The sequence below is a fragment of the Budorcas taxicolor genome, chromosome 18 (genome assembly GCF_023091745.1).
Source record: "Budorcas taxicolor isolate Tak-1 chromosome 18, Takin1.1, whole genome shotgun sequence".
Taxonomy (NCBI): Eukaryota; Metazoa; Chordata; class Mammalia; order Artiodactyla; family Bovidae; genus Budorcas; species Budorcas taxicolor.
The window spans coordinates 17,692,237-17,715,962 of record NC_068927.1 but is presented as its reverse complement, the minus strand read 5'-3'; the positions used below and the strand labels follow the sequence as shown (position 1 = coordinate 17,715,962).

General features: G+C 37.1%; 1 protein-coding gene across 3 annotated transcripts in view; it reads right to left on the bottom strand.

Moving 5' to 3' along the window:
* Nucleotides 1-23,726, bottom strand: part of PHKB (phosphorylase kinase regulatory subunit beta) — a 234,514-nt gene that overhangs the window by 111,709 nt on the left and 99,079 nt on the right. For all 3 annotated transcript variants that reach the window (XM_052656554.1, XM_052656553.1, XM_052656555.1), the window contains exons 8-13: nucleotides 20,803-20,866; nucleotides 8,224-8,319; nucleotides 6,804-7,001; nucleotides 4,941-4,998; nucleotides 4,063-4,140; nucleotides 1,990-2,148 (exon numbers count right to left, since the gene is read on the bottom strand). In XM_052656554.1, coding sequence (XP_052512514.1) covers nucleotides 1,990-2,148; nucleotides 4,063-4,140; nucleotides 4,941-4,998; nucleotides 6,804-7,001; nucleotides 8,224-8,319; nucleotides 20,803-20,866 — 653 coding nt within the window. The remainder of the gene's footprint in view (nucleotides 1-1,989; nucleotides 2,149-4,062; nucleotides 4,141-4,940; nucleotides 4,999-6,803; nucleotides 7,002-8,223; nucleotides 8,320-20,802; nucleotides 20,867-23,726) is intronic.

Genomic DNA, 23,726 nt, shown 5'->3' with positions numbered 1-23,726 from the left:
TGATGCACCTATGACTATTTTATTTTTGACAAATGAGTAAAATTTACAATGGAGAAAAGACATCCTCTTCAATAAGTGGTGCTGGAAGAACTGGACAGCTACATGTAAAAGAATGAAATTAGAACACTTCCTAACACCATACACAAAAATAAACTCAAAATAGATTAAAGATTTAAATGCAAGGCCAGAAACTATATAGGTCTTCCCTGATAGCTCATTTGGTAAAGAATCCACCTGCAATGCAGGAGACCTGGGTTCAATTTACGGATCAGGAAGATCCACTGGAGAAGGGATAGGTTACCCACTCCAGTATTCTTGGGCTTCCCTTGTAGCTCAACTGGTAAAGAACCTGCCTGCAATGCAGGAGACCTGGGTTCAATCACTGGGTTGGGTATTCTGGCCTGGAGAATTCCATGGACTGTACAGTTCATGGGGTTGCAAAGAGCTGGATATGACTGAGTGACTTTTACTTTTATTTTTAGAGGAAAACATAGGCAAGAAGATTCTCTCTGACCTACCTCCTAGATTAATGGAATTAAAAACAAAAATAAACAAATGGGACTTAATTAAACTAAAGCTTTTGCACAGCAAAGGAAACTATACACAAGATGAAAAGACAACCAACAGAATTTGAGCAAATAATTGCAAATGAAGCAAGTGGCAAAGGATTAATCTCAAAAATATATAAGCAGCTAGCTCATACAGCTGAATATCAGAAAAACAAATAATCCAATCAAAAATGGACAGAAGACATAAACAGACATGTCTCCAAAGAAGACATACAGATGGCCAGTAAACACATGAAAAGATGCTCAGTATCACCCATTATTAGAGAAATGCAAATCAAAATTACAATGAGGTAACACCTCACACCAGTCAGAATGGCTAATATCAAAAAAGAAAAACAAAAAACAAAAAACCCAAAGAGAATAAATTTTGTAGAGGATGTGAAGAAAAGGGAACTTTCTGCACCGTTGGTGGGAATGTAAACTGACACAGCCATTATGGAAAGCAGTATGAAAATTCCTTAAAAAACTAGGAGTAAATCTACCATATGACCCAGCAATTCCAGTACTGGGCATATACCCTGAGAAAACCACAATTCTAAAAGACCCATGTGCCCCACTCTTTAGTGCAGCAATATTTATACTAGTCAGGACATGGAAGCAACCTAGATGTCCATCGACAGATGAATGGATAAAGAAGAGGTGGTACAATGGAATATTACTCAGCCATTTAAAAGAACAAATTTGAGTCAGTTGTAGTGAGATGGATGAACCTAGAGCCTCTGATACAGACTGAAGTAAGTCAGAAAAACAAGCATATTAATGTGTATATATGAAATCTAGAAAAATGGTACTGATGAACCTAGGAGCTAATGGACTTGTGGACATAGCAGAGGAAGGTGAGAGTATGACAAACTGAGAAAGTAGCACTGACATAGATACACTATCATGAGTAAAACAGTGGGAAGTTGCTATACAACACAGGGAGCCCAGCTTGGTCCTCTGTGATGACCTAAAGGGGTGAGATGGGGGAGGGGAGGGAGGCTCAAGAGAAAGGGGTGTGTGTGTGCTAGGTTGCTTCACTTGCGTCTGACTCTATGTGACCCCATGGACTGTAAACCGCCAGGCTCCTCTGTCCATGGAATTCTCCAGGCAAGAATACTGGTGCGAGTTGCCACGCCCTCCACCAGGGGATCTTCCCCACCCAGGGATCCAATCTGCATGTTATGTCTCCTGCATTGGCAGGCAGGTTCTTTTCCACTAGTGCCACCATATATAATTATGACTGATTTGTGTTGTACAGCAGAAACCAACACAACATTGTAAAGCAATTTTCCACCAATTAAAAAAAAAAACTCCCTCAAGGCCTCTTAATAGCATGAAACACCACCCAAATCCAAAAGAAATGCCAACAAAGACATACTTATTTCTAAAATCTTGATAATAAGGGAAAAAAATAAAATTCCCAGTCTCCTTCACTTACCCAGGAGTTTTGCAATGATATAAAGGGCTTGTCCCCAAAGAAATAGTTTTCCATCACGGCCACAGTTGCTAGGGAATCGCTTCTGACTACCAGGGTTTCTTTTTTCATGCTCTACAAAATCAGCTGGCACATAATAGTACTTTGGTATGACAGGATAACCTATGGAATTTAAAAAATAAGTATTTAAAGTATAACAAATCAGTGTCCTCCCTGAATTTTCTCTTCAAAGACAGAAAGGTTGTCCAATAGAATATAAGAAAACTTGACTCTTTTCAGAAATCCCCAGTCAATAATGCGGGAAAAGTTTCTTTACTTTAAAACTAATTTGAACAGCATATAAGTTAGCTAACTTATAACATAAGTTGTACATAATCTCTTCTAACAACATTTAACACCTTTAAGTGAATCAATAAATATAAAGTATGCAAATATTTAGAGCTACAGAAGAAGCTATTTGTAATAGGATTAGTCTGTGGAAGCTTTACAAATGAGATACTATATAATCTTAAGTGAAGAATTATAACCCTGAGCAATTGCTGAGAGCAAAGAAATCCCCATTTTAAACATTAAGCCCATTATCTACCATTCAGTATCATTGCACAGAAAAAAAATCCATCTTCCTCCCATGACAAATCCATTTAAAAACATTTTTTGGTAGAAACTAAAATTTAAGACTAGAATCTCTGTGGATGATATCAACAGGAGGAAAACCAACTTTCTAATAGTGCTACAGAAGACTTCTTGTATCATCAGCCCACAGTGAACTTAATTTTTCTAATAAGACTGCATATATTTCTGTAAAATTTGCTTCTCTATTCATGCAACAATCAACAGTGACACCTCTGTCTAAAACCAGTAAAAAGGTCTAAGAAACACAGAGCTTAGTTTCAACATCACTCTTTCAATAGGATGAAGCCTAAGTGTGATACACAAACTATTACCTCAATGCATCAATGATTTTTCACTGAATACTAAAAGACCTGATTCAGGGATTTTAAATAGACTCATTACAACATTCATTACATTATGTCTCACACTGGACTATGGTTATTTGGAACATAAAGACAAAAATAACTTATTTTTAACATTAATATTTATTTGAAATTCAATGTTTTCCATAATCATTTTACTACTTTAACATTATAAATATCTTAAAGGGTGAGCACATAATATAATGACTCTAAGATATTTGTGGAAAACCCTAAAGAATATCATAAACTTCATGTAAGACAGGAATGGGGCCTACTGCTGTGATTGCCAGTTTGTGCATCATATCTGCAAGGCCATCCTTTTTTTTTAATCAACACACCATAATTTTCAAGTTCCAGATGTTGTTATTTCACCAATCCATCCAAACACCAAAGATATCTGGAACCTCTCCTTTGGAATTTTTTTGAGAATTAGTTTTTGAGTCACACAGAAAAATCACTTATGTTCCTTTATAGTCCCTGCTGGTGCTTAACTGAAATCAATATATTACTCATAAGCCTAGACCTTCTGACCATTTCTAAAATAGTAAACCCATCCTCAAAGGATGACATTTTAGAACTATGGCAGGCATTTATTTCAAAATAATGTGTAAAAAGCCCTGAAAACATCTCCAAAGAGGAGGCCAAAATACTCTTGGCAGTGGTAGGACCTGTTAGGCTCGAGCAGAGCCTCCCGAAGTGGCCCTCTAAAAGGGGTGGCATTCATGAACAAAGCATTTCTGGTGACATGGATAAAAATTAGTCATTTTTTATTATCATCATATTACATACAGTGAAGGAGTTTCACAGTAGGCAACAGAAGAAGAACCCCTGCACACCTGGCAAACCATTGGGTAGTAACTATAGCCATGACCTCTTAAAATTCATCTCCATCTCCATCTTTTGTCTAATGAGCTCCTTTTATAAAAAACAAGTTTATTATAACAAGTTAAGAGATGATTCATTCTAATCCATTTGCAGTCCCATTCATTTTTTCAATTGAATACAAATAGTTCTGTTTAAAAGGCAATCATTTATACACTTCAAAGGAACATTAAGGAAACATTGCTAGAAAGAATTTCTTGAGAAATCATCCTAACTATACCTTCTGTGGTGTGATGAAGTACTGGAGTCAGAAGATCCTGATACTCTTTTACTTGCTTGGGATTGCCTCTAAAAACACCTAAAATGTAAAATATAAAATCCAATAGCATTTGAACTCAATAAGCACCACAGAAATTCTGCCTTAGAAAAATTACCTTAATTGTAATTATTTTGGTAATTTTATATGTAAATAATAAAATGGAAAAAGGTAAAGCAAATAAATATATATGATAGTTTTCTGGGACACTGATTTTAGAAGATCATGTTAGCATTTAGAACTAAAAATTGAATTTTAATTGCAATTTCTCTGTTCTTCAGTGTAAGTATTATAGACAGACATTCACAACGTCATAAATTGCACTGTTCATAATTCCTATGCATAAAAATTATTTGTAAAGATGAAAATATATTTATATCACTTTTAAAATACTTCAAGTATTTTTTAAATTCCTTAAATGATTTAACATTAACTCAGAAAGCAGAAGGGTAAGTGAAAGTGAAAGTGTCAGTCACTCAGTTGTGCCTGACTCTTTGAGACCCCATGGACTGTACAGCTCTCCAGGCTCCTCTGTTCGTGGGGTTTTCCAGGCAAGAATATTGGAGTAGATTGCCATTTTGTTCTCCAGGGGATCTTCCCAACCCAGGGATCAAACCCGGGTTTCCTGCATTGCAGGCAGAGTCTTCACCATCTGAGCCACTAGGGAAGCCCTAAATGATTTAACATTAACTCAGAAAGCAGAAGAATAGCATATAAATATGTAAAGTAGTTAACATCACTAAGTGCAGTCTATTTTGCTAGCTGAAAGGAGTCATACTTTATTTCTGCTCTTCTTTAAACTACTTATATCCTACAGTTTAAATTTCAGGAGAAAAACTCACCATCAATCATCATGTAAAGGAAAAATATGGGAAATTCACATTCAATGCCATCAAATAGCTAAAACAAAATAAAACATTAAAAATTTCATAAACAATTATATTAGAACAATGATATTAATTAGAACACTTGCATCATAGGAAAGTTTCTTGTAATAAAAAAACTGGACTGATTTTATAAGTACTTACTTCTTTTTAAAAAAATTTTCTCAGAATTCTTATTATTTAAAAGCTCATTCATTTATTAATCCATCACACAGTAGTCATTCATTCAATAATATTTACTTAGTACTTAGTAATGCCAGGCATCACTAAACAGAGGGCTATGGAGATAAAAAGATAGAAAATCTGCCCTAGTGGAGAAATAGGCATGTAAATAAAACAACTGCAGCACATTATAAAACATCTATATATGGTATATATCAAGAATCAAGAACATGAAGCATCTGAGCCTGCCCAGGGGGTCAGGAAAGGGTTTATAAGAAAGGAAATGCTTCAGTTAATGCTTGATGAGTTTCTCTGGGGAGATGAGCTCCGGGAATTCCACAAAGAAAAAAGAGCAGTACACACTAGAGATGCATTAAAGGACAATGTTTGTTAAAGAAACTAACAGCAATTCTGTATTCCTGGAACAAGCAAAGAAGTAATGAAACCTGAAGTCCAACTAGGACTAGCTCAACTAGTCCACAACTAGAACATTTCATGCTCTTTAGAAGTGACAACAGAGAGAGAGGCAACAGGAGGCAGGTAGGGAGGGGTTTGGAGTATTTTTTTCTTTTTAATGATTTTCAACCTACTCCATAGTCTTCAGCAATGTGAATGGATGCTTACCTTTCTGGGAGATTTTATAATCTTCTGGGGAGCTTAAAAACAGCTAGAATAACTGCAGATGTAGGGTATGTATGCATGCTCAGTCACGTCAGTCGTGTCTGACTCTTTGCTACCCCATGGACTATAGCCCGACAGGTTCCCCTGTCCTGTGATTTCCCAAACAAGAATGCTGCAGTGGGTTGCCATTTCCTTCTCCAGGGGATCTTCCCAACCCAGGGATCAAACCTGCATCTCCCGTGTCTCCTGCATTGCAGACAGATTCTTTATCATTGGGGAAGCCTCACTTTGATGGGGGTGGAGGAAAAAAAGGAAAGTGAAAGTGATTTACTCTGAGATATTTGAGGCTTGAGGCTACACTCATGCAATAGAATCTCCCGTCTTGAAATATCTTCATTCTTTGAGAACTTTTCCATGTTCTCAACGGAAAATGATGGACGAGGGATCAGAGGACATTTTGACAAGTATTTAAGAAACGGACTCCCCAAGGGTCTCTTACTGAAGTAGCAGGCGGTGACTACTGTATATGTATTTGAAATATAAAATCCTTAAAACTAAACGTTTAGAGGAGTATATTTTAGAGGGAAGTGCATAAGCGAAATAGAAAAAGCATTTGCTTAACAGATTGAAAATTAGATCACAAATAGATATTTTCTATTATCTTAGACAAATGGTATAGTAGGCAGGCAAAATTTGAAAGCTCAAAAGAAAAATTACTCACTCAATGAATCAACATGGCCCAATATGAGCAAATGGGCCTTCACACTAATGTTATCAAGAGTTTACTACATGCCAAGCACAGTTCTAAATACTTTTATATACATTAATTGATTTAATTCTTATAAAACCTCACTAATATAGGTACTAACATTATTTTAACCAATGAACAATATTGTATACAGAGAGGTTAATTAACTTGCTCAAGGTCAGACAGCTAGTGAGTGGCAGAGCCATAATTCAAAGCCAAGAAGTCTACCTCCTGAAACAGTGTCTTTTGATCATTCTGTTATGCTATCTGATATGGAATATTTTTAATACCTTAATTTCAGCTGGTTTGTAGTAGCGTCTATTGGGATCTTCCAATGATGTTCTATATCCATCTCTCAAGAAACGCTTAAATCCATATTTTCCTTTTAATTTTCTAATCACTTTATCAAGCGTCTGGTTAAAGAGAACTTCATCATCTAAGGCAAATGCAGGATAACCGATGCAGGGGAGCAGGGCAGCATCTGTGTTCTAGGGGCAAGAAGAAAAAGAAGGGAATATAAGTGCCTATAGTGATATGATCAAAACAGCCTAAGAAGAATCACAGAGATGAAAAGCCACTAAGGTTATCTAACTGACAGTGAGACTGCTGTGCTTCAAGGGACAGACAGGTGTTTATATGGCATGGTTTAGTGCACCTTACAAAGGAGATAAAACTTCATTCAGTTATTAGGAGTATTTTCAAAGTTCAACACTGGACTCAAATTTTAGTATATTATATCACTGTGTAAAAATTTTCACCAATAATTAATCATTACAACTAGTTTGTCATAACAATTTGTTCATAATAGTGAAAACCAGAAAACAATCTAAATGTCCAACAACTGGCTGAGTAAAGTAGCAGCCAATAAAATTTATATTATAGAAATGTTTACTGATACAGAAACTTGTCCATTCAAAGAAACAGGTTATCAAGCATTATGAGCAATATTCCTCCAGTTTTGTAAAATAAAAGTATTATATGTGTATATAAAAATATATACAAACCCAAATGTATCACCCTAAGATTATAATTGAATAGTGGAAAATGAGTGGGTATATTCTTATTATTTGCTTGTTTGTAAACTCTATTTGTCTATCATAATCTTGTATTACTTCTATAAAATAGTTACCTTAAAATAACTAAATTATTCCATTTTGGGTGTTTTCAAGAATAGAGCCATGAATAATTCCTACAAAATTTGGCAATCAGGTACTATATAGGCATATAAGAGTTTATCAGATAAAGAAAAAGGTGAGTAGAATGAGAGAAAAGAAACAAGGAAAGCAATTCTATTCAAAAGAAATTTAACTTATGAAAAATATATTTCTACATTTCTAATATATAATAACCATGACCAAAAAAAAATTCATTTTGGTATGATGTTACTAGAAAAAAAAAAATATATAGTTCTCTATGGCTCTACAAAAACGGAAAGGACAAAGCAGCTTTCTCCACAGCTCTGCTCACTTCCTGAACACGATCTCCATAGGCCAGAAGAGCAAGTGGCAACACTCTCTCTTCTTACCTCTTCTACCAACCTCTAACACTTTGGAGCACTTTCTTGGATAAAGAAAAAAACTACAGAGGGATGGTATGGGGAAGGAGGATGGAGGGGGGTTCAGGATGGGGAACAAAAAAGAAAAAAAAAACAAAAACTATACAACAATCATAAACTACAGTTCATAGTAATTTATTATAAAAATATCTCACATGTGATCTTGATTCTCTGGGTAACAATGAGCACAAAGTTTGCCGGTTGCGATTGTGGGCATCAAGATCCACAAATATAACTGACCAAGAACAGCCCTGGAATGAGAGAGAAAAAAATTTTCCTATATTAACATAAAAGAACTTGTAAAAACTAGGCCAGCTGACCGAACTAAATTTCACATTTATAAATCAATGTTACCTTAATTTACAAAAATAATAAAATGAAAAATACAAAGACAAGCAAAGAAAAGTTTACAAAAATATTAACATTGGTTGCATTTGAGAGTGGCATTACAGAAGATTTTAATTTTTTAAATACCTTCAAGTATTTCTTAGATTTCTTGCAATAATATACTACTTTTATAATTATAAAAAATAAATGTTATTTTTATATTTTCCCTATCCTGTCAGTTTTCTTATAAACCAAAATGTATTTATCACCAGATAACTAATAAAGGATATTTATTTTAATAAAAATAAAAAATAGTTTAGCTAACACTTCTAACAAGGAATTAAGAACTAATTTAGATTCACAAAATCTGAATTGTACAGACCTAATAAAGAATGATCAAACTAAATGAATTTAGATATCTAGAATTTCTGATACAAAAACTACTTGATTAAAATATGAAGACAGAAGAATCTCAGATAATAATGTACAGAATACTTGCTGTTATTCACTATGTGTAAGGCAATGTGTTTTGTGCTTCACATGGATTATCTCGTTTAACCTCCTTATGTGGACATCTGTGTCCCCATTTTACTGAAAAAATGATGCTAAATCTTAGTATAACAGAAACAAGAGTTCAAAATTAAGTCTCTGACACAGAAGCCTTCATCTTAAGTTCCACGTTAGGTAATTTCCCACACTAAAAACTATCTTTCAAGTAAGAACCAAAAACTTGAATAAAAAAACCAAGTGAACATAAGGACCAAAAGCTTTAATAAAAAAACCAAGTGTAACAAAAATGGTAACTGGTCTCTTAACCAAAAAAAATTTACTCTTTAGCCATTAGTGCTTTCCATCTTCAATAGTACAGCTGTTAAGTAAACATGGCATTGTCCTTTTATTTAGAACCTAGATATTTTGAAAACAGAGAACGAAATTGGAATACAGAGACTGCTTCCATTATAAGAGAATACTCAGAAAAAAACATGAGAAAAGGAAGAACACTATCACAAATTTTATGTTGCTTCATTACCTTTCTCACCAATTTCAAAGATGCATTTGCCCTGAAGATAAAAATCACTGACTGAAATAAAAATCTAGTACTAGCCCCTAGAACCAAATATCACACTCACTCTGTGTATGAATATGGGTTAACAGGAAAAATGTACACAATATTAGCTCACAAACCAAAATGATTTCTCAATCCTAATATTATTTCTTAAATTTCTCTTAACTCTGACAATAAATGAACAAGGAATGAATGAGGCTGTCTCTCAACCAGATCAATGCTAAACTGTCTTTCTATTATTTGCAAGTCCTTACTTTTCATTCCTACTGTCAAAATTGAGTCCAACAAACCTTCATGCAGTAGCTGCCACTGTCAGAGTAATGTGCCCTCTACTTTGAGGGCACAAGACAGAACGTGACCTCTGATACCAAGGAGCTGACTCAGGTGGTATACAGCCCTAAATCAGATGAATATTAAACAAAACAACACTGCACATGGCAATACATGACTAAGAACCAGGTGAGTGAACAAATGCTAAAGTTTACAGCAGAAAACAACATAGCGAGCTTGGGGTACTTCATGCAAAAGGTGAGGACCAGAACTAGGATCTGAATTTGGGGGCAAGGGGGAGCAAGTAGAGCAGTTAGAACAAAAGTGCAGAGAAATAAATGTGTATGAGACGTTGGGAGTCAAATGAATATACAAAAGAATGGGATTTATTTATCCTTAGGCTGATAATTAAAGTTAATTCCATGTCAAATCAGTCTACCTTGAATTGAATTTTTTAAAAGATGCAATCTAAGTAGGATAATTTATAAGTAACAAAGTAAAATGGCAAATTTGGCAATTCTTGTCATCATTTGATTCATATAAAGAGCCAATTTCTATTTTCTCTCTCTCTCTTTAGTTCTTAAGTCGTGTCCGACTCTTGTAACCCCATGGATTGTAGCTTGCCAGGCTCCTCTGTCCATGGAATTCTCCAGGCAACAATACTGGAGTGGGTTGCCATTTCCTTCTCCAAGGTTCTATTTTCTAGTCAGGAATAAATCGTTTATCTAGATTCACCAAAGTACTTGTTCAGATCTCTTCATCTGCCAGCCTCTAAGAAATGTGTGCAAAAGGAAAAATAATCCATAATGCTACCATATTTTTACACTAAGATCAAAGGCTATTAAACAATATTGTTTGACCGTCATCTTAAAAACTGCACCACAGCTTTTGGGTATCTGGCCTGGATTTACAGAAGAATAAAATTCACCTAAAAAACCACGAGCATCTATTTCTATTCAGAAACAAATTTTTCAAAAAACTCACCAAGGAGGCCTACATATGGAATCAATTATCACCTACTTTAAATTATCAGACATATTAATTTTAGGCCTGCAAATTTCAAAGGAAGCTAGGTATGTCGGTATTGCTTTGAACACTATATAATATGAGCAGTCTTTTTAATCATCACCTCTGAGATTCTGACCTCAGCTCAATTTGTCAGTCTCTTGATCTTTCCAGTTAAAGACAGGAATATGAAAGGATGCGTATATATATAAAAACTCCAGAGTATCTGATTAACTCGGGATATTTTATTTTCATCTTTCACTTCCTAAAATTATAACTCCTGACTCTATTTAAAGACCATAGTTTAAGACTGACAGTTCAAACTTTACTTCAAAACTGAGTTTCCTAATTGTTTTCTACTATACACATTGCACAATGATTCAACCTGACTTGAGTTCCAGCGGTCCCAGTGTACTAAACCATCTATTCAGGTCTCCATGACCACAACAAACACTTCTGAGATGGTACCTATGACCAAGGTGGCATCTAAACTAAAACAGACTGGGCCTGGGACCTATGCTGCAGTGCTGGCACCTGGACAAAAATCTCCTCAAGCAACAAAATACAAAACAACTGTAAGAGACTAAAAATAACTGTGCACAAACAACTGGGGTAAATTCTGGACAAAAGATACAAAGAAACCAAGAAACCTAACTGCTACTTCTGAAGAGCTTGGAGCAAGGTTAGGGCACTGAATGCATGCTCCCTGCAGACACTACCACCAAACGGGTGGGTAAACCACCTAAGTCACCCCGCAGGCCTGATCCCTGGACACACCTCTAACGTAATCACATATAAAAAACCAGTTTGAGCCCCCACAGCGAGTGAACAAGGGAACGTGTTACTTGTTCTTGCTCCTCCCTGCTGCAGTAGGGAACCCAAAAAAGCCTTGCCTGAATTTCTTGTTTGGTTTATGATCAATTCCTATCGATTAAGCAGGCCAAGAAACCTGGCAGGTAACATGACCATAAGATGATCCCTTTATTTTCAATTCAAAGTGAAATGATTTAAAGTACTGCCCAGGCCTTTTTTCCCCTCATTAGCCATTTCTCTGAACCGGATCTAATGCGCATACTATCCTCAAAGATAAAACAAGATGAAACTGATCAGTATATGTACCATACATGACCTTTTCTATTCTCCTAGAAATAAAACCACATCACCACGATCAGGAAACTTTCTTATCTAGTTAAGCATTATAGGCTGTCCTATAGCTCTTTGGCACAGCCTAGAGACATATTCTGTAGAAATGACTTTTACTGATGGAAACTGCCCCTCTGTACTATGGCTGTGGTGGAAGTGGGCCTGTAAACAGCCAACTTTTACTTACTGACCAAACAATAGATTCCAGCAGCCCCTCTCACCAGAGGAAATCCTACTCACATGTTGTTAAAGGAATTTTCAAGCTACAGAGGGAGATGAACCTGAGTGTTAATTCTTAGGGTTTTAGAAGAACAGAGCTGAGACTCAGACTCAAGAATCACAAAAATGTTGCTGATGTCTGTGACATCTGCTAAGTATAAATTATGATTTATTTAAGTACTGTCAAATATCTATATATCACTATATCCATTTATATATCACTACACATATGGTCAAATACAAATACATTTCTAAGTGCTCAATTCAGTTCAGTTGATCATCACGTCCAACTCTTTGCAACCCCACGGCCTGCAGCACGCAAGGCTTCCCTGTTCATCACCAACTCCTAGAGCTTGCTCAAACTCATGTCCATCAAGTCGGCGATGCCCTCCAACCATCTCATCCTATGTCGTCCCCTTCTCATCCTGCCTTCAATCTTTCCCAGCATCAGGGTCTTTTCCAATGAGTCAGTTCTTTGCATCAGGTAGCCAAAGTATTACAGTTTCAGCTTCAACATCAGTCCTTCCAATGCATATTCAGGGCTGATTTCCTTTAGGGTTGACTGGTTTGATCTCCTTGCAGTTCAAGGGACTCAAAGAGTCTTCTCCAACAGCACAGATCAAAAGCATCAATTCCTTGGTGCTCAGCTATCTTTATGGTCCAACTCTCACATCCATACATGACTACTGGAAAAACCATAGCTTTGACTGGACAGACCTTTGTTGGCAAAGTGATGTCTCTGCTTTTCAATATGCTGTCTAGGTTGGTTATAGCTTTTCTTCCAAGGAGCAAGCATCCTTAATTTCATGGCTGCAGTCACAATCTGCAGTGATTTTGGAGCCCTCAAAATAAAGTCTGTCACTGTTTTCACTGTTTCCCCATCTATTTGCCATGAAGTGATGGGACTAGATGCCGTGATCTTAGTTTTTTGAATGCTGAGTTTTAAGCCAACTTTTTTACTCTCCTCTTCCACTTTCAGCAAGAGGCCTTTGTTATAAACTTACTAGAAAAATTAAATTGATCAAATTTTCTTATTCTCTCCCAAACAAAAATGTTTTGAAAATAGTTTCAGAGTAAAGATTTAAATGATGAGTCCTTTTTCTTTAAGGCAAATCTGAAAATTTTTTGGTAAATTATTTTTTAATTGAAGGATAATTGCTTTACAGAATTTTGTTGTTTTCTGTCAAACATCAACAGGAATCAGCTACAGGTATACATATGTCCCCTCCCTCTTGAACCTCCATCCCTTCTCCATCCCCATCCCATCTCCCTCCTCATCCCATACCTCTATGCTGATACAGAGCTGCTGTTTGAGTTCCCTGAGTCATACAGCAAATTCCCATTGGCTATCTGTTTAACATAGAGCAATGTAAGTTTCCATGTTACTGTCTCTATAAAAAGAAGGAAGGAAGTGTAGAAACACATAATAACAAAAGTTAAAGGCACATTCCACCCAACAATTCCCAAAAACAAAAATCAATTTTTGTCTTCACTCAAACACCAAAGCACACAAAGGGCAAGAATTCATGAAGTAGATACCTCCTTCAGAAGATCAATAATTAAGAAAATGGTGTGGTAAAAATGTAGACGTTTCCATTTATAAAATAAATAAATCCTAAGAATGTAATGTGAACTAAATGGACTGGAATGGGCAAACTGAATTCAGATGACCATTATATCTAACTACTATGGGCAAGAATCCCTTAAAAAAAAAAAAAAAGGAGTAGCCCTAATAGTTAACAAAAGGGACCTAATTGCAGTACTTGAGTGCAATCTCAAAAATGACAGAATGATCTCTGTTTCCAAGGCAAACCATTCAGTACCACATAATCCAAGTCTATGCCCCAGCCACTAATGCCTAAGAAGCTGAAGTTGAATGGTTCTATGATGACCTACAAGACCTTCTAGAACTAACACCAAAAAATATCAGGAGTACAAAATGAAGCAGGGCAAAGGCTAATAGAGTTTGGCCAAGAGAAAGCACTGCTAATACCAAACACCCTCTTCCAACAACACAAGAGGTGACTCTACACCTGGACATCACTACATGGTCAATAGCAAAACCATATTGACTATATTCTTAATGGGCTTCCCTGGTGGCTCAGAGGATAAAGCATCTACTTGCAATGCAGGAGACCCAAGTTCGATCCCTGGGTTACGAAGATCCCCTGGAGAAGGAAATGGCAACCCACTCCAGTATTCTTACCTGAAGAATCCCATGGACAGAGGACCCTGGCGGGCTACAGTCCACGGGGTCACAAAGAGTCGGACACAACTGAACGACTTCACTTTCTTTCTTTCTATATTCCTTGCAATCAAAGATGGACAAGCTCTACACAGTCAGCAAAAATAAGACTGGGTGCTGACTGTGGCTCAGATCACGAACTCCTTATTGCAAAATTCAGACTTAAACTGAAGAAAGTGGGGAAAACCACTAGGCCATTCAGGTATGACCTAAATGAAATCCCTTACGATTACACAATGGAAGTGACAAACAGTTTCAAGGGATTAGATCTAATAGAGTGCCTGAAGAACTATGGATGGAGATCCCTAACACTGTAAGGAGGCGGAGATCAAAACCATTCCCAAGAAAAAGAAATGCAAAAAGGCAAAATGGTTGTTGAGGAGGCCTTACAAATAGCTGAGAAAAGAAGAAAAGTGAAAGGCAAATGAGAAAAGGAAAGATATACCCATCTAAATGCAGAGTTCCAAAGAAAAGCAAGGAGAGATATGAAAGCCTTCCAAAGTGATCAATGCAAAGAAATAGCAGAAAACGACAGAATGGGAAAGAGCAGAGATATCATCAAGAAAATTAGAGATACCAAGGGAACATTTCATGCAAATATGGGGACAATAAAAGACAGAAACAGCATGGACTTAACAAAAGCAAAAGATGTTAAGCACAGCTGGCAAGAACCCACAGAAGAACTATACAAAAAAGATCTTAATGACCCGGATAACCATGACGGTGTGATCACCCACCTAGAGCCAGACATCCTGGAGTGCAAAGTCAACAGGGTTTTAGGAAGCATCACTATGAACAAAGCTAATGCAGGTGATGAGATTCCAGCTGAGTTATTTCAAATCCTAAAGGAAGATGCTATGAAAGTCCTGCACTCAATATGCCAGCAAATTTGGAAAACTCAGCAAAGGCCACAGAACTGGAAAAGGTCAGTTTTCATTCCAATCCCAAAGAAAGTTCAAAATACTGCACAACTGCACTCATCTCACATGCTAGCAAAGTAATGCTGAAAATCTCAAAATTCTCCAAGCTAGGCCTCAACAATACATGAACTGAGAACTACCAGATATACAAACTGGATTTAGAAAAGGCAAAAGAACTGGGGATCAAAGTGTTAACATCTGCTGGATCATAGAAAAATCAAGAGAATTCCAGAAAACCATCGACTTCTGCTTCATTAAATATGCCAAATCCTTTGACTGTGTGGATCACAACACGCTGTGGAAAATTCTACAAGAGATATGGATATGAGACCACCTGACCCGCCTCCTAAAAAATCTGCATGCAGGTCAAAAAGGAACAATTAGAAACGCAGATGGAACAACAGACTGATCAAGGCTGTATATTGTCACCCTGTTTATTTAACTTATATGCAGAGTACATACATCATGAGTAATGCTGGGCTGGATGAAGCAGAAGTTGGTATGAAGACTGCCATGAGAAATATCAATACCCTCAGATATGAAGATGACACCGCTCTTATGGCAGAAACCAAAGAGGAACTAAAGAGCCTCTTGATGAAATTCAAAGAGGAGAGTGAAAATGCTGGCTTAAAATTCAACGTTCAAAACACTAAGACCATGGCATCCAGTCCCATCACTTCATGGCAAATAGATGAGGAAACAATGGAACAGTAACAGACTTTATTTTCTTGGGCTCCCAAATCAGTGCGGATGGTGACTGCAGCCATGAAATGAAAAGATTCTTGCTCCTTGGAAGAAAAGTTATGACCAACCTAGACAGCGTATTAAAAAGCAGAGCCATTACTTTGTCGACACAGGTCTGTATAGTCAAAGCATGGTTTTCCCAGTCACCATGTACGGATTTGAGAGTTGGATCATAAAGAAGGCTGAGCGCCGAAGAATTAATGCTTTTGAACTGTGTTGTTGAAGACTCTTGAGCGTACCTTGAACTGAAAGGATATCAAACCAGTCAATCCTAATGGAAATCAGGGCTGAATATTCATTGGGAGGACTGATGCTGAAGCTGAAACTCCAATACTTTGGCCACCTGATGCAAAGAGCCAACTCATTAGAAAAGACTCTTATGCTGGGAAAGATTGAAGGCAGGAGGAGAAGGGGACCACAGAGGATGAGATGTTTGGATGGCATCACTGACTCGATGGACATGAGTTTGAGTAAGCTCTGGGAGTTGGTGATGGACAGGGAAGCCTGGCGTGCTGCAGTCCATGGGGTCACAAAGAGTCAGACACGACTGAGCAACTGAATTGAGTGATGCCATCAAGGCTGTATACTGTCACCCTGCTTATATAACTTATATGCAGAGTACATCATGAGAAACGCTGGACTGGAAGAAACACAAGCTGGAAACAAGATTGCGGGGAGAAATATCAATAACCTCAGATATGCAGATGACATCACTCTTATGACAGAAAGTGAAGAGGAACTAAAAAGCCTATTGATGAAAGTGAAAGTGGAGAGTGAAAAAGTTGGCTTACAACTCAACATTCAGAAAATGAAGATCATGGCATCTGGTCCTATCACTTCATGGGAAATAGATGGGGAAACAGTGGAAACAGTGGCAGACTTTCTTTTTTGGGGGATCCAAAATCACTGCAGATGGTGACTGCAGCCATGAAATTAAAAGACACTTACTCTTTGGAAGAAAAGTTATGACCAACCTAGATAGCATATTCAAAAGCAGAGATACTACTTTGCCAACAAAGGTCCATCTAGTCAAGGCTATGGTTTTTCCTGTGGTCATGTATGGATGTGAGAGTTGGACTGTGAAGAAGGCTGAGCGCCAAAGAATTGATGCGTTTGAACTGTGGTGTTGGAGAAGGCTCTTGAGAGTCCCTTGGACTGCAAGGAGATCCAACCAGTCATTCTGAAGGAGATCAGTCCTGGGATTTCTTTGGAAGGAATGATGCTAAAGCTGAAACTCCAGTACTTTGGCCACCTCATGCAAAGAGTTGACTCATTGGAAAAGACTCTGATGCTGGGAGGGATTGGGGGCAGGAGGAGAAGGGGATGACAGAGGATGAGATGGCTGGATGGCATCACTGACTCGATGGACGTGAGTCTGAGTGAACTCTGGGAGTTGGTGATGGACAGGGAGGCCTGGTGTGCTGCGATTCATGGGGTCACAAAGAGTCGGACACGACTCAGAGACTGAACTGAACTGATGCCTCCATTTCTCTAGCCAGAGGTCTTGAGAGAAAAAAGAATGTGGAAGAGAGTGATTTAGAGTCACGTCTTATGCACCCAGAACAAGTAACTGCTTCTGTCTAACCCCAACTCGAAACTTTCTTAAATGCAATACTTGAGGTATATAGTAGTATTGCCATAACAAAATCCACATCACATTTTACATGTCTAAGTTCCTAAAATGTATGTTCATTGATTTGATTAACATTGAATAGCTTAAGGTTAATTATGACATTAGTCAGACACTTCCTCTGCCCTCCCATTTTTTAAAAAATTTATTTCTAATTGAAGGATAATTGCTTTACAATATTGTGTTGATTTCTGCCATACACTAACATCGGCCACAGGAATGCATATGTCCTCTCCCTCTTGAGACTCCCTCCCACCTGCCACCACATAAAACACCTCTAGGTTGTCACAGAGCACCAGTTTGAGCTCCCTGAGTCATACAAGAAATTCCCACTGGCTATCTATTTGTTGTTCAGCAGCTCAGTAGTGTCTGGTTCTTTGTGACTCCATGGAGTGAAGCACGTCAGGCTTCCCTGTTCTTCACTATCTCCGGGAGTTTGCTCAAACTCACATCCATTAAATCAGTGATGCCATCCAATCTTCTCATCCTTTCATCACCTTCTCCTCCTGCCTTCAATCTTTCCCAGAATCAGAGTCTTTCTCAATAAGTTGGCTCTTCACATCAGGTGGCCAAAGTATTGGAGTTTCAGCTTCAGCATCAGTCCTCCCAATGAGCTTCAGCTTTAGCATCAGTCCTTCCAATGAATATTCAGGGTTAGTTTCCTTTGGAATTGACAGGTTTGATCTCCCTGTGGTCCAAGGGACTCTCAAGAGTCTTCTCTAGCATCACAGTTCAAAAGCATCAATTCTTCAGTGCTCAGCCTTTTTTACGGTCCAACTCTCACATCCATACATGACTACTGGAAAAACTATAGCTTTGACTATACAGATCTATGTCAGCAAAGTGATATCTCTGCTTTTAAATATGCTGTCTAGGTTGGTCATAGCTTTTCTTCCAAGGAGCAAGCATCTTTTAGTTTCAGGGCTGTAGTCACCATCTGCAGTGATTTTGGAGCCCAAGAAAATAGTTTGTTACTGTTCCATTGTCTCCCCAGCTATCTGACATGAAGTGCTGGGACCAGATGCCATGATCTTAGTTTTGTGAATGCTGAGTTTTAAGCCAGATTTTTCACTGTCATCAAGAGGTTCACCTTCATCTTCATCAAGAGGTTCACCTTCACCTTCATCAAGAGGTTCTTTAGTTCCTCTTTGTTTTCTGCCATTAGGCTGGTGTCATCTGCACATCTGAGGTTACTGATCTATTTTACATATGATAGTTTATATATTTCCATGCTCCTCTCTCCATTTGTCTCACCCTCTGCTTCACCTCTGTGTCTGCAAGTCTGTTCTCCATGTCTGCATCTCCATTGCTGCCCTGCAAATAGGTTCATCAGTACCATCTTTCTAGATTCCATATATATGTGTTAATATATGGTATTAAGTTTTTCTGATTCTGATTTACTTCACTTTGTATAATAGGTTCTAGGTTCATCCACGTCATTAGAATGGACTCAAATGTGTTCCTTTATATGGTTGAGTAATACTCCATTGCATATATGTACCACAGCTGTTTTTATCCGTTCATCTGTCAACTGACATCTAGGTTGTTTCCATGTCCTGGCTATTGTAAATATTGTTGCAGTGAACACTGGGGTACATGTGTCATTTTCAATATGGTTTTCTCAGGGTATATGCCCAGTAGCAGGACTGTTGTGCCATATGGTAGCTTTATCCCTAGTTTTTTAAGGACTCTCCATATTGTTCTCCACAGTTACTGGATCAATTTATATTTCCATGAACAGTGCAAGAAGGTTCCCTTTGCTCCACACCCTCTCCAGCATCCACTGTTGATAGATTTTTTGATGAAGGCCATTCTGAGGTGTGAGGTAATACGTCACTGCAGTTTTGACTTGCATTTCTCTAATAATGAGTGATGTTGAGCATATTTTTATGTGTTTATTGGTCTTCTCCTAGCCTTCTTTGGAGAAATGTCTGTTTAGGCCATCTGCCCAATTTTTGATTGGGTGGTTTGTTTTTCTGGTATTGAGTTGTAAGAGCTGCTTTTATATTTTGGAAATGCTTTGTCAGTTGTTTAATTTGCAATTATTTTCTCCCTTCCTGAGCATTGTCTTTTCACTTTGTTTATATGCTTCCTTTATTATGTAAAAGCTTTTAAGTTTAATTAGGTCCCATGGTTTATTTTTTTTCCCATAACTGTAGGTGGTGGGTCATAGAGGATCTTGCTGAGATTTACATCATAGAGTGTTCTGCCTATGTTTTCCTCTAAGAGTTATAGTTTCTGGTCTTACATTTAGGTCTTTAATCAATTAGGAGTTTATCTTTGTGTATGGTTTTAGGGAGTGTTCTAATTTCATTCTTTTACATGCAGCTGTCCAGTTCTTCTGGCCTGCAGAGTTTCTGCTGAAAGATCAGCTGTCAACAGTATGGGATTTCCCCTGTATGTTACTTGTTGCTTTTCCCTTGTTGCTTTTAATGTTCTTTCTTCATGTTTAATCTTTGTTAGTTTGATTAGTATGTGTCTTGGTGTGTTTCTCCTTGCATTTATCATGTATGGGTATCTTTACAAAAATTGCTAAAGAAAATTAGTCTACTTCTTGATCCAGAGAAATAACCAGTATTACTGCATATTATTCCTTCCATTGACAACTCAATCCATGGTCACTTGTTTAGGTGCAGAAATCAGTTAAAAATTTAAGGCAATCCTCAGGGTTTCCCTTTTAATCTCAAAGAAAATGAGATTTAGACAAATGAATACAGTCGGTTGAGGGTTAAACTAGGATCCCAATTTCCAATTCCTTGGCTGCACATCTGAAGCAAATTTCTCCTCTGCATGAAATATACATCTATATACATTAAATTGAAACCAACAAGGGAACTGACAAGTAAAATATTTAGTACATAATGCAAGGAATATACAAAACCGTTGAAAGTTGAACAAAAGACTAGAGAGAAAAGCTACTGAACTTGGAAAATGAAAATTCTTTATCAACAGCTTTATTGTTAAATTAAGCAATCTTTTTTTGTTAGAACACTAAAATTTAAGAAGCAAATCGTATTCAAAGGAAAGGTTGTTCAACCATGAGCTGCTACATAAATTTCAGACATTCTCTGATCATAATGAATGAATTGGTTAATAAATGGCCAAGTTAGTTAAACATGCAAATCAAAACAATGAAGTTCGTTGTTGCTACTGCTGTTTTTTTACCTGGTTGCCAAAGAGGTTGAATCCATTAATTGCTTCGAGAGCTGCTTTTGCTAAGCCAACAGAGCTAGAAGAGAAAAGGAAATAGTTTATAACTCTGATGTATTTGTCTATAAAAGAATACCTGTTATCTGATGAATATTCACAAGCAAGTATTTTTATTAACACTTATAACAACTTCCCAAGAATAATGTCTAATAGACTTCAGTCTGACATTTCACTATGTTAATTTTTCTTCCTTATAGTTAGTGATCTCCAGGGAAAAATATTTCTAAGTTCACCATGATCTAGACAAATGGTCATACTGTTGATGGGAGTAATCTTAATTCCAGTATCACTTATATTCACTAACTCAAGGGTAAAAAATGATTAAGTTTAGAAGAAAGTGTAGTATGATGATATTTACATGGTAATACCAGGCTGGGCATCATCATTTAGATCAATGAATAGAGCTTTTGTCATGTCAATTCTGAGCCCCAGAAAAGATTTTGCATATCATACACTGGCCACAGAGTATAGTTTAATATATCCATTTGAATGCTCTTTGATTAAGGTCCAATGAAATGGCATTATTTTATGCTCACAGATCAAAGGATCATCATACCTCTGATTTTTTGCTATATTCTTCTCTTTGTAATAAAATGCATACTTCTTTGGCCTCTCAGATATCTCATATAACAGTGTTGAAAAATGGGAAGACCCAAATTTCATTAAAAATATGAAACTGTCATCTTATAAATATCAACCTTTAAATATTTTAGATCTAATATCTAGTTTACTTATTGTAATTTTTTTTCTTTTTCTCAAAGCAACTGCATATTCCATTAATCATTTAAAATTAATGATCTGTCATCATTTCTCTAAAGCAGTGATTATTAAAGTGTGGTTCCCAGAGCAGCAGCATTACCTGGAAGCTTGCCAATTCTCACTGCTTTCTGGGAATGGGGTGTTAACAAGCCCTCCAGGTGCTTGAATGCACTTTAAATCTGAGAACCACTATCCTAAGCTATTCATGTTATCACGATTTACATTTTCTATGGGCTGTTTACATGAAATGTTCTAAGTAAGCATTAATTTTACTATAGAATAGTAACTTGTTGGGAAACATTTTAAAATACATGAATGGGAAGGAATATAGCCAATGTTTTATAACGTTAAATGAAACAGAACCTTTAAAAATTGTGAATCGCTGTGTTGCATACCTAACAATTACATAATATTGTACACCAGCTATAATTCAATTTTTAAAAAGGATAATTAATGTATGGAGACAGTGATCACGTAGAAGGTACAGTGACAAAAACAAAAAAATTATACTTCAATGTCCTACCTAATTGACACACCTAAGAAAATTTTGACACATTAACTCTCAGGGCCTATTTAAGTACTAAAATACCTTGGAATTGATAAAGCAATGCAGTTTATAGCAATAAAGTGAAATCCAGAAACTGAAAGATGAGCTAAGAGAAAGAACAGATTTTTTTTGTTTTTATTACATGTTAAAAGTACAAAGGTAAGTGACTCAGACTACAGGATTTTATCCACAGGTGATATAATCACAGATATAGAAAATCCTTCAGTTCAGTTCAGTCACTGAGTTGTGTCTGACTCTTGGTGACCCCATGGACTGTAGCACACCAGGCTTCCCTGTCCATCACCATCTCATGGAGCTTACACAAACTCATGTCCATTGAGTCTGTGATGCCATTCAACGATTTCATCCTCTGTCATCCCCTTCTCCTCCCACCTTCAATTTTTCCCAGCATCAGGGTCTTTTCAAATGAGTCAGTTCTTCGCATCAGATGGCCAAAGTATTGGAGTTTCAACTTTAACATCAGTCCTTCCAATGAATATTCAGGACTGATTTCCTTTAGAATGGACTGGTTGTATCTCCTGGCAGTCCAAGGGACTCTCAAGAGTCTTCTCCAACACCACAGTACAGAAGCATCAATTCTCCAGTGCTCAGCTTTCTTTATAGTCCAACTCTCACATCCATACATGACTACTAGAAAAACCATAGCTTTGACTAGACAAACTTTTGTTGGCAAATTAAAGACTTTGCTTTGTAATATGCTGTCTAGTTTGGTCATAACTTTTCTTCAAAGGAGCAAGCATCTTTTAATTTCATGGCTGCAGTCAAAATCTGCAGTGATTTGGGAGCCCCCCAAAATAAAGTCTCTCACTGTTTTCATTGTTTCCCCATCTATTTGCCATGAAGTGATGGGACTAGATGTCATGATCTTAGTTTTTTGAATGTTGAGTTTTAAGCCAACTTTTTCACTTTTCTTCTTCACTTTCTGCCATAAGGGTGGTGTCATCTGCATATCTGAGGTTATTGAGATTTCTCCCAGTATCTTGATTCCAGCTTGTGCTTCTTCCAGCCCAGCATTTCTCATGATGTACTCTGCATATAAGTTAAATAAGCAGGGTGACAATATACAGCCTCGATGTACTCCTTTCCCTATTTAGAACCAGTCTGTTGTTCCATGTCCAGTTCTAACTGTTGCTTCTTGATGTGCATACAGATTTCTCAGGAGGCAGGTCAGGTGGTCTGGTATTCCCTCTCTTGAAGAATTTTCCACAGTCCTTAAGAATCAACAAAAATATACTATGTGGATGATACCACTCTAATCACAGAAAGCAAAGAGGAACTAAAGAAACTCTTGATGAGGGTGAAGGAGGAGAGTGAAAAAGCCAGCTTAAAACTCAGTATTAAAAAAACTAAGTTCATGGCCTCCACTCTCATCACTTCATGGCAAATAGAAGGGAGAAAGGTAGAAGAAGTGACAGATTTCCTCTTTTGGGCTCTAAAATCACTGTGTATGGTGACTGCAGCCATGAAATTAGAAGATAATTACTTTTTGGCAAGAAAGCTATGACAAAACTAGACAGTGTGTTAGAAGCAAAAAGGTCCATACAGTCAAGGC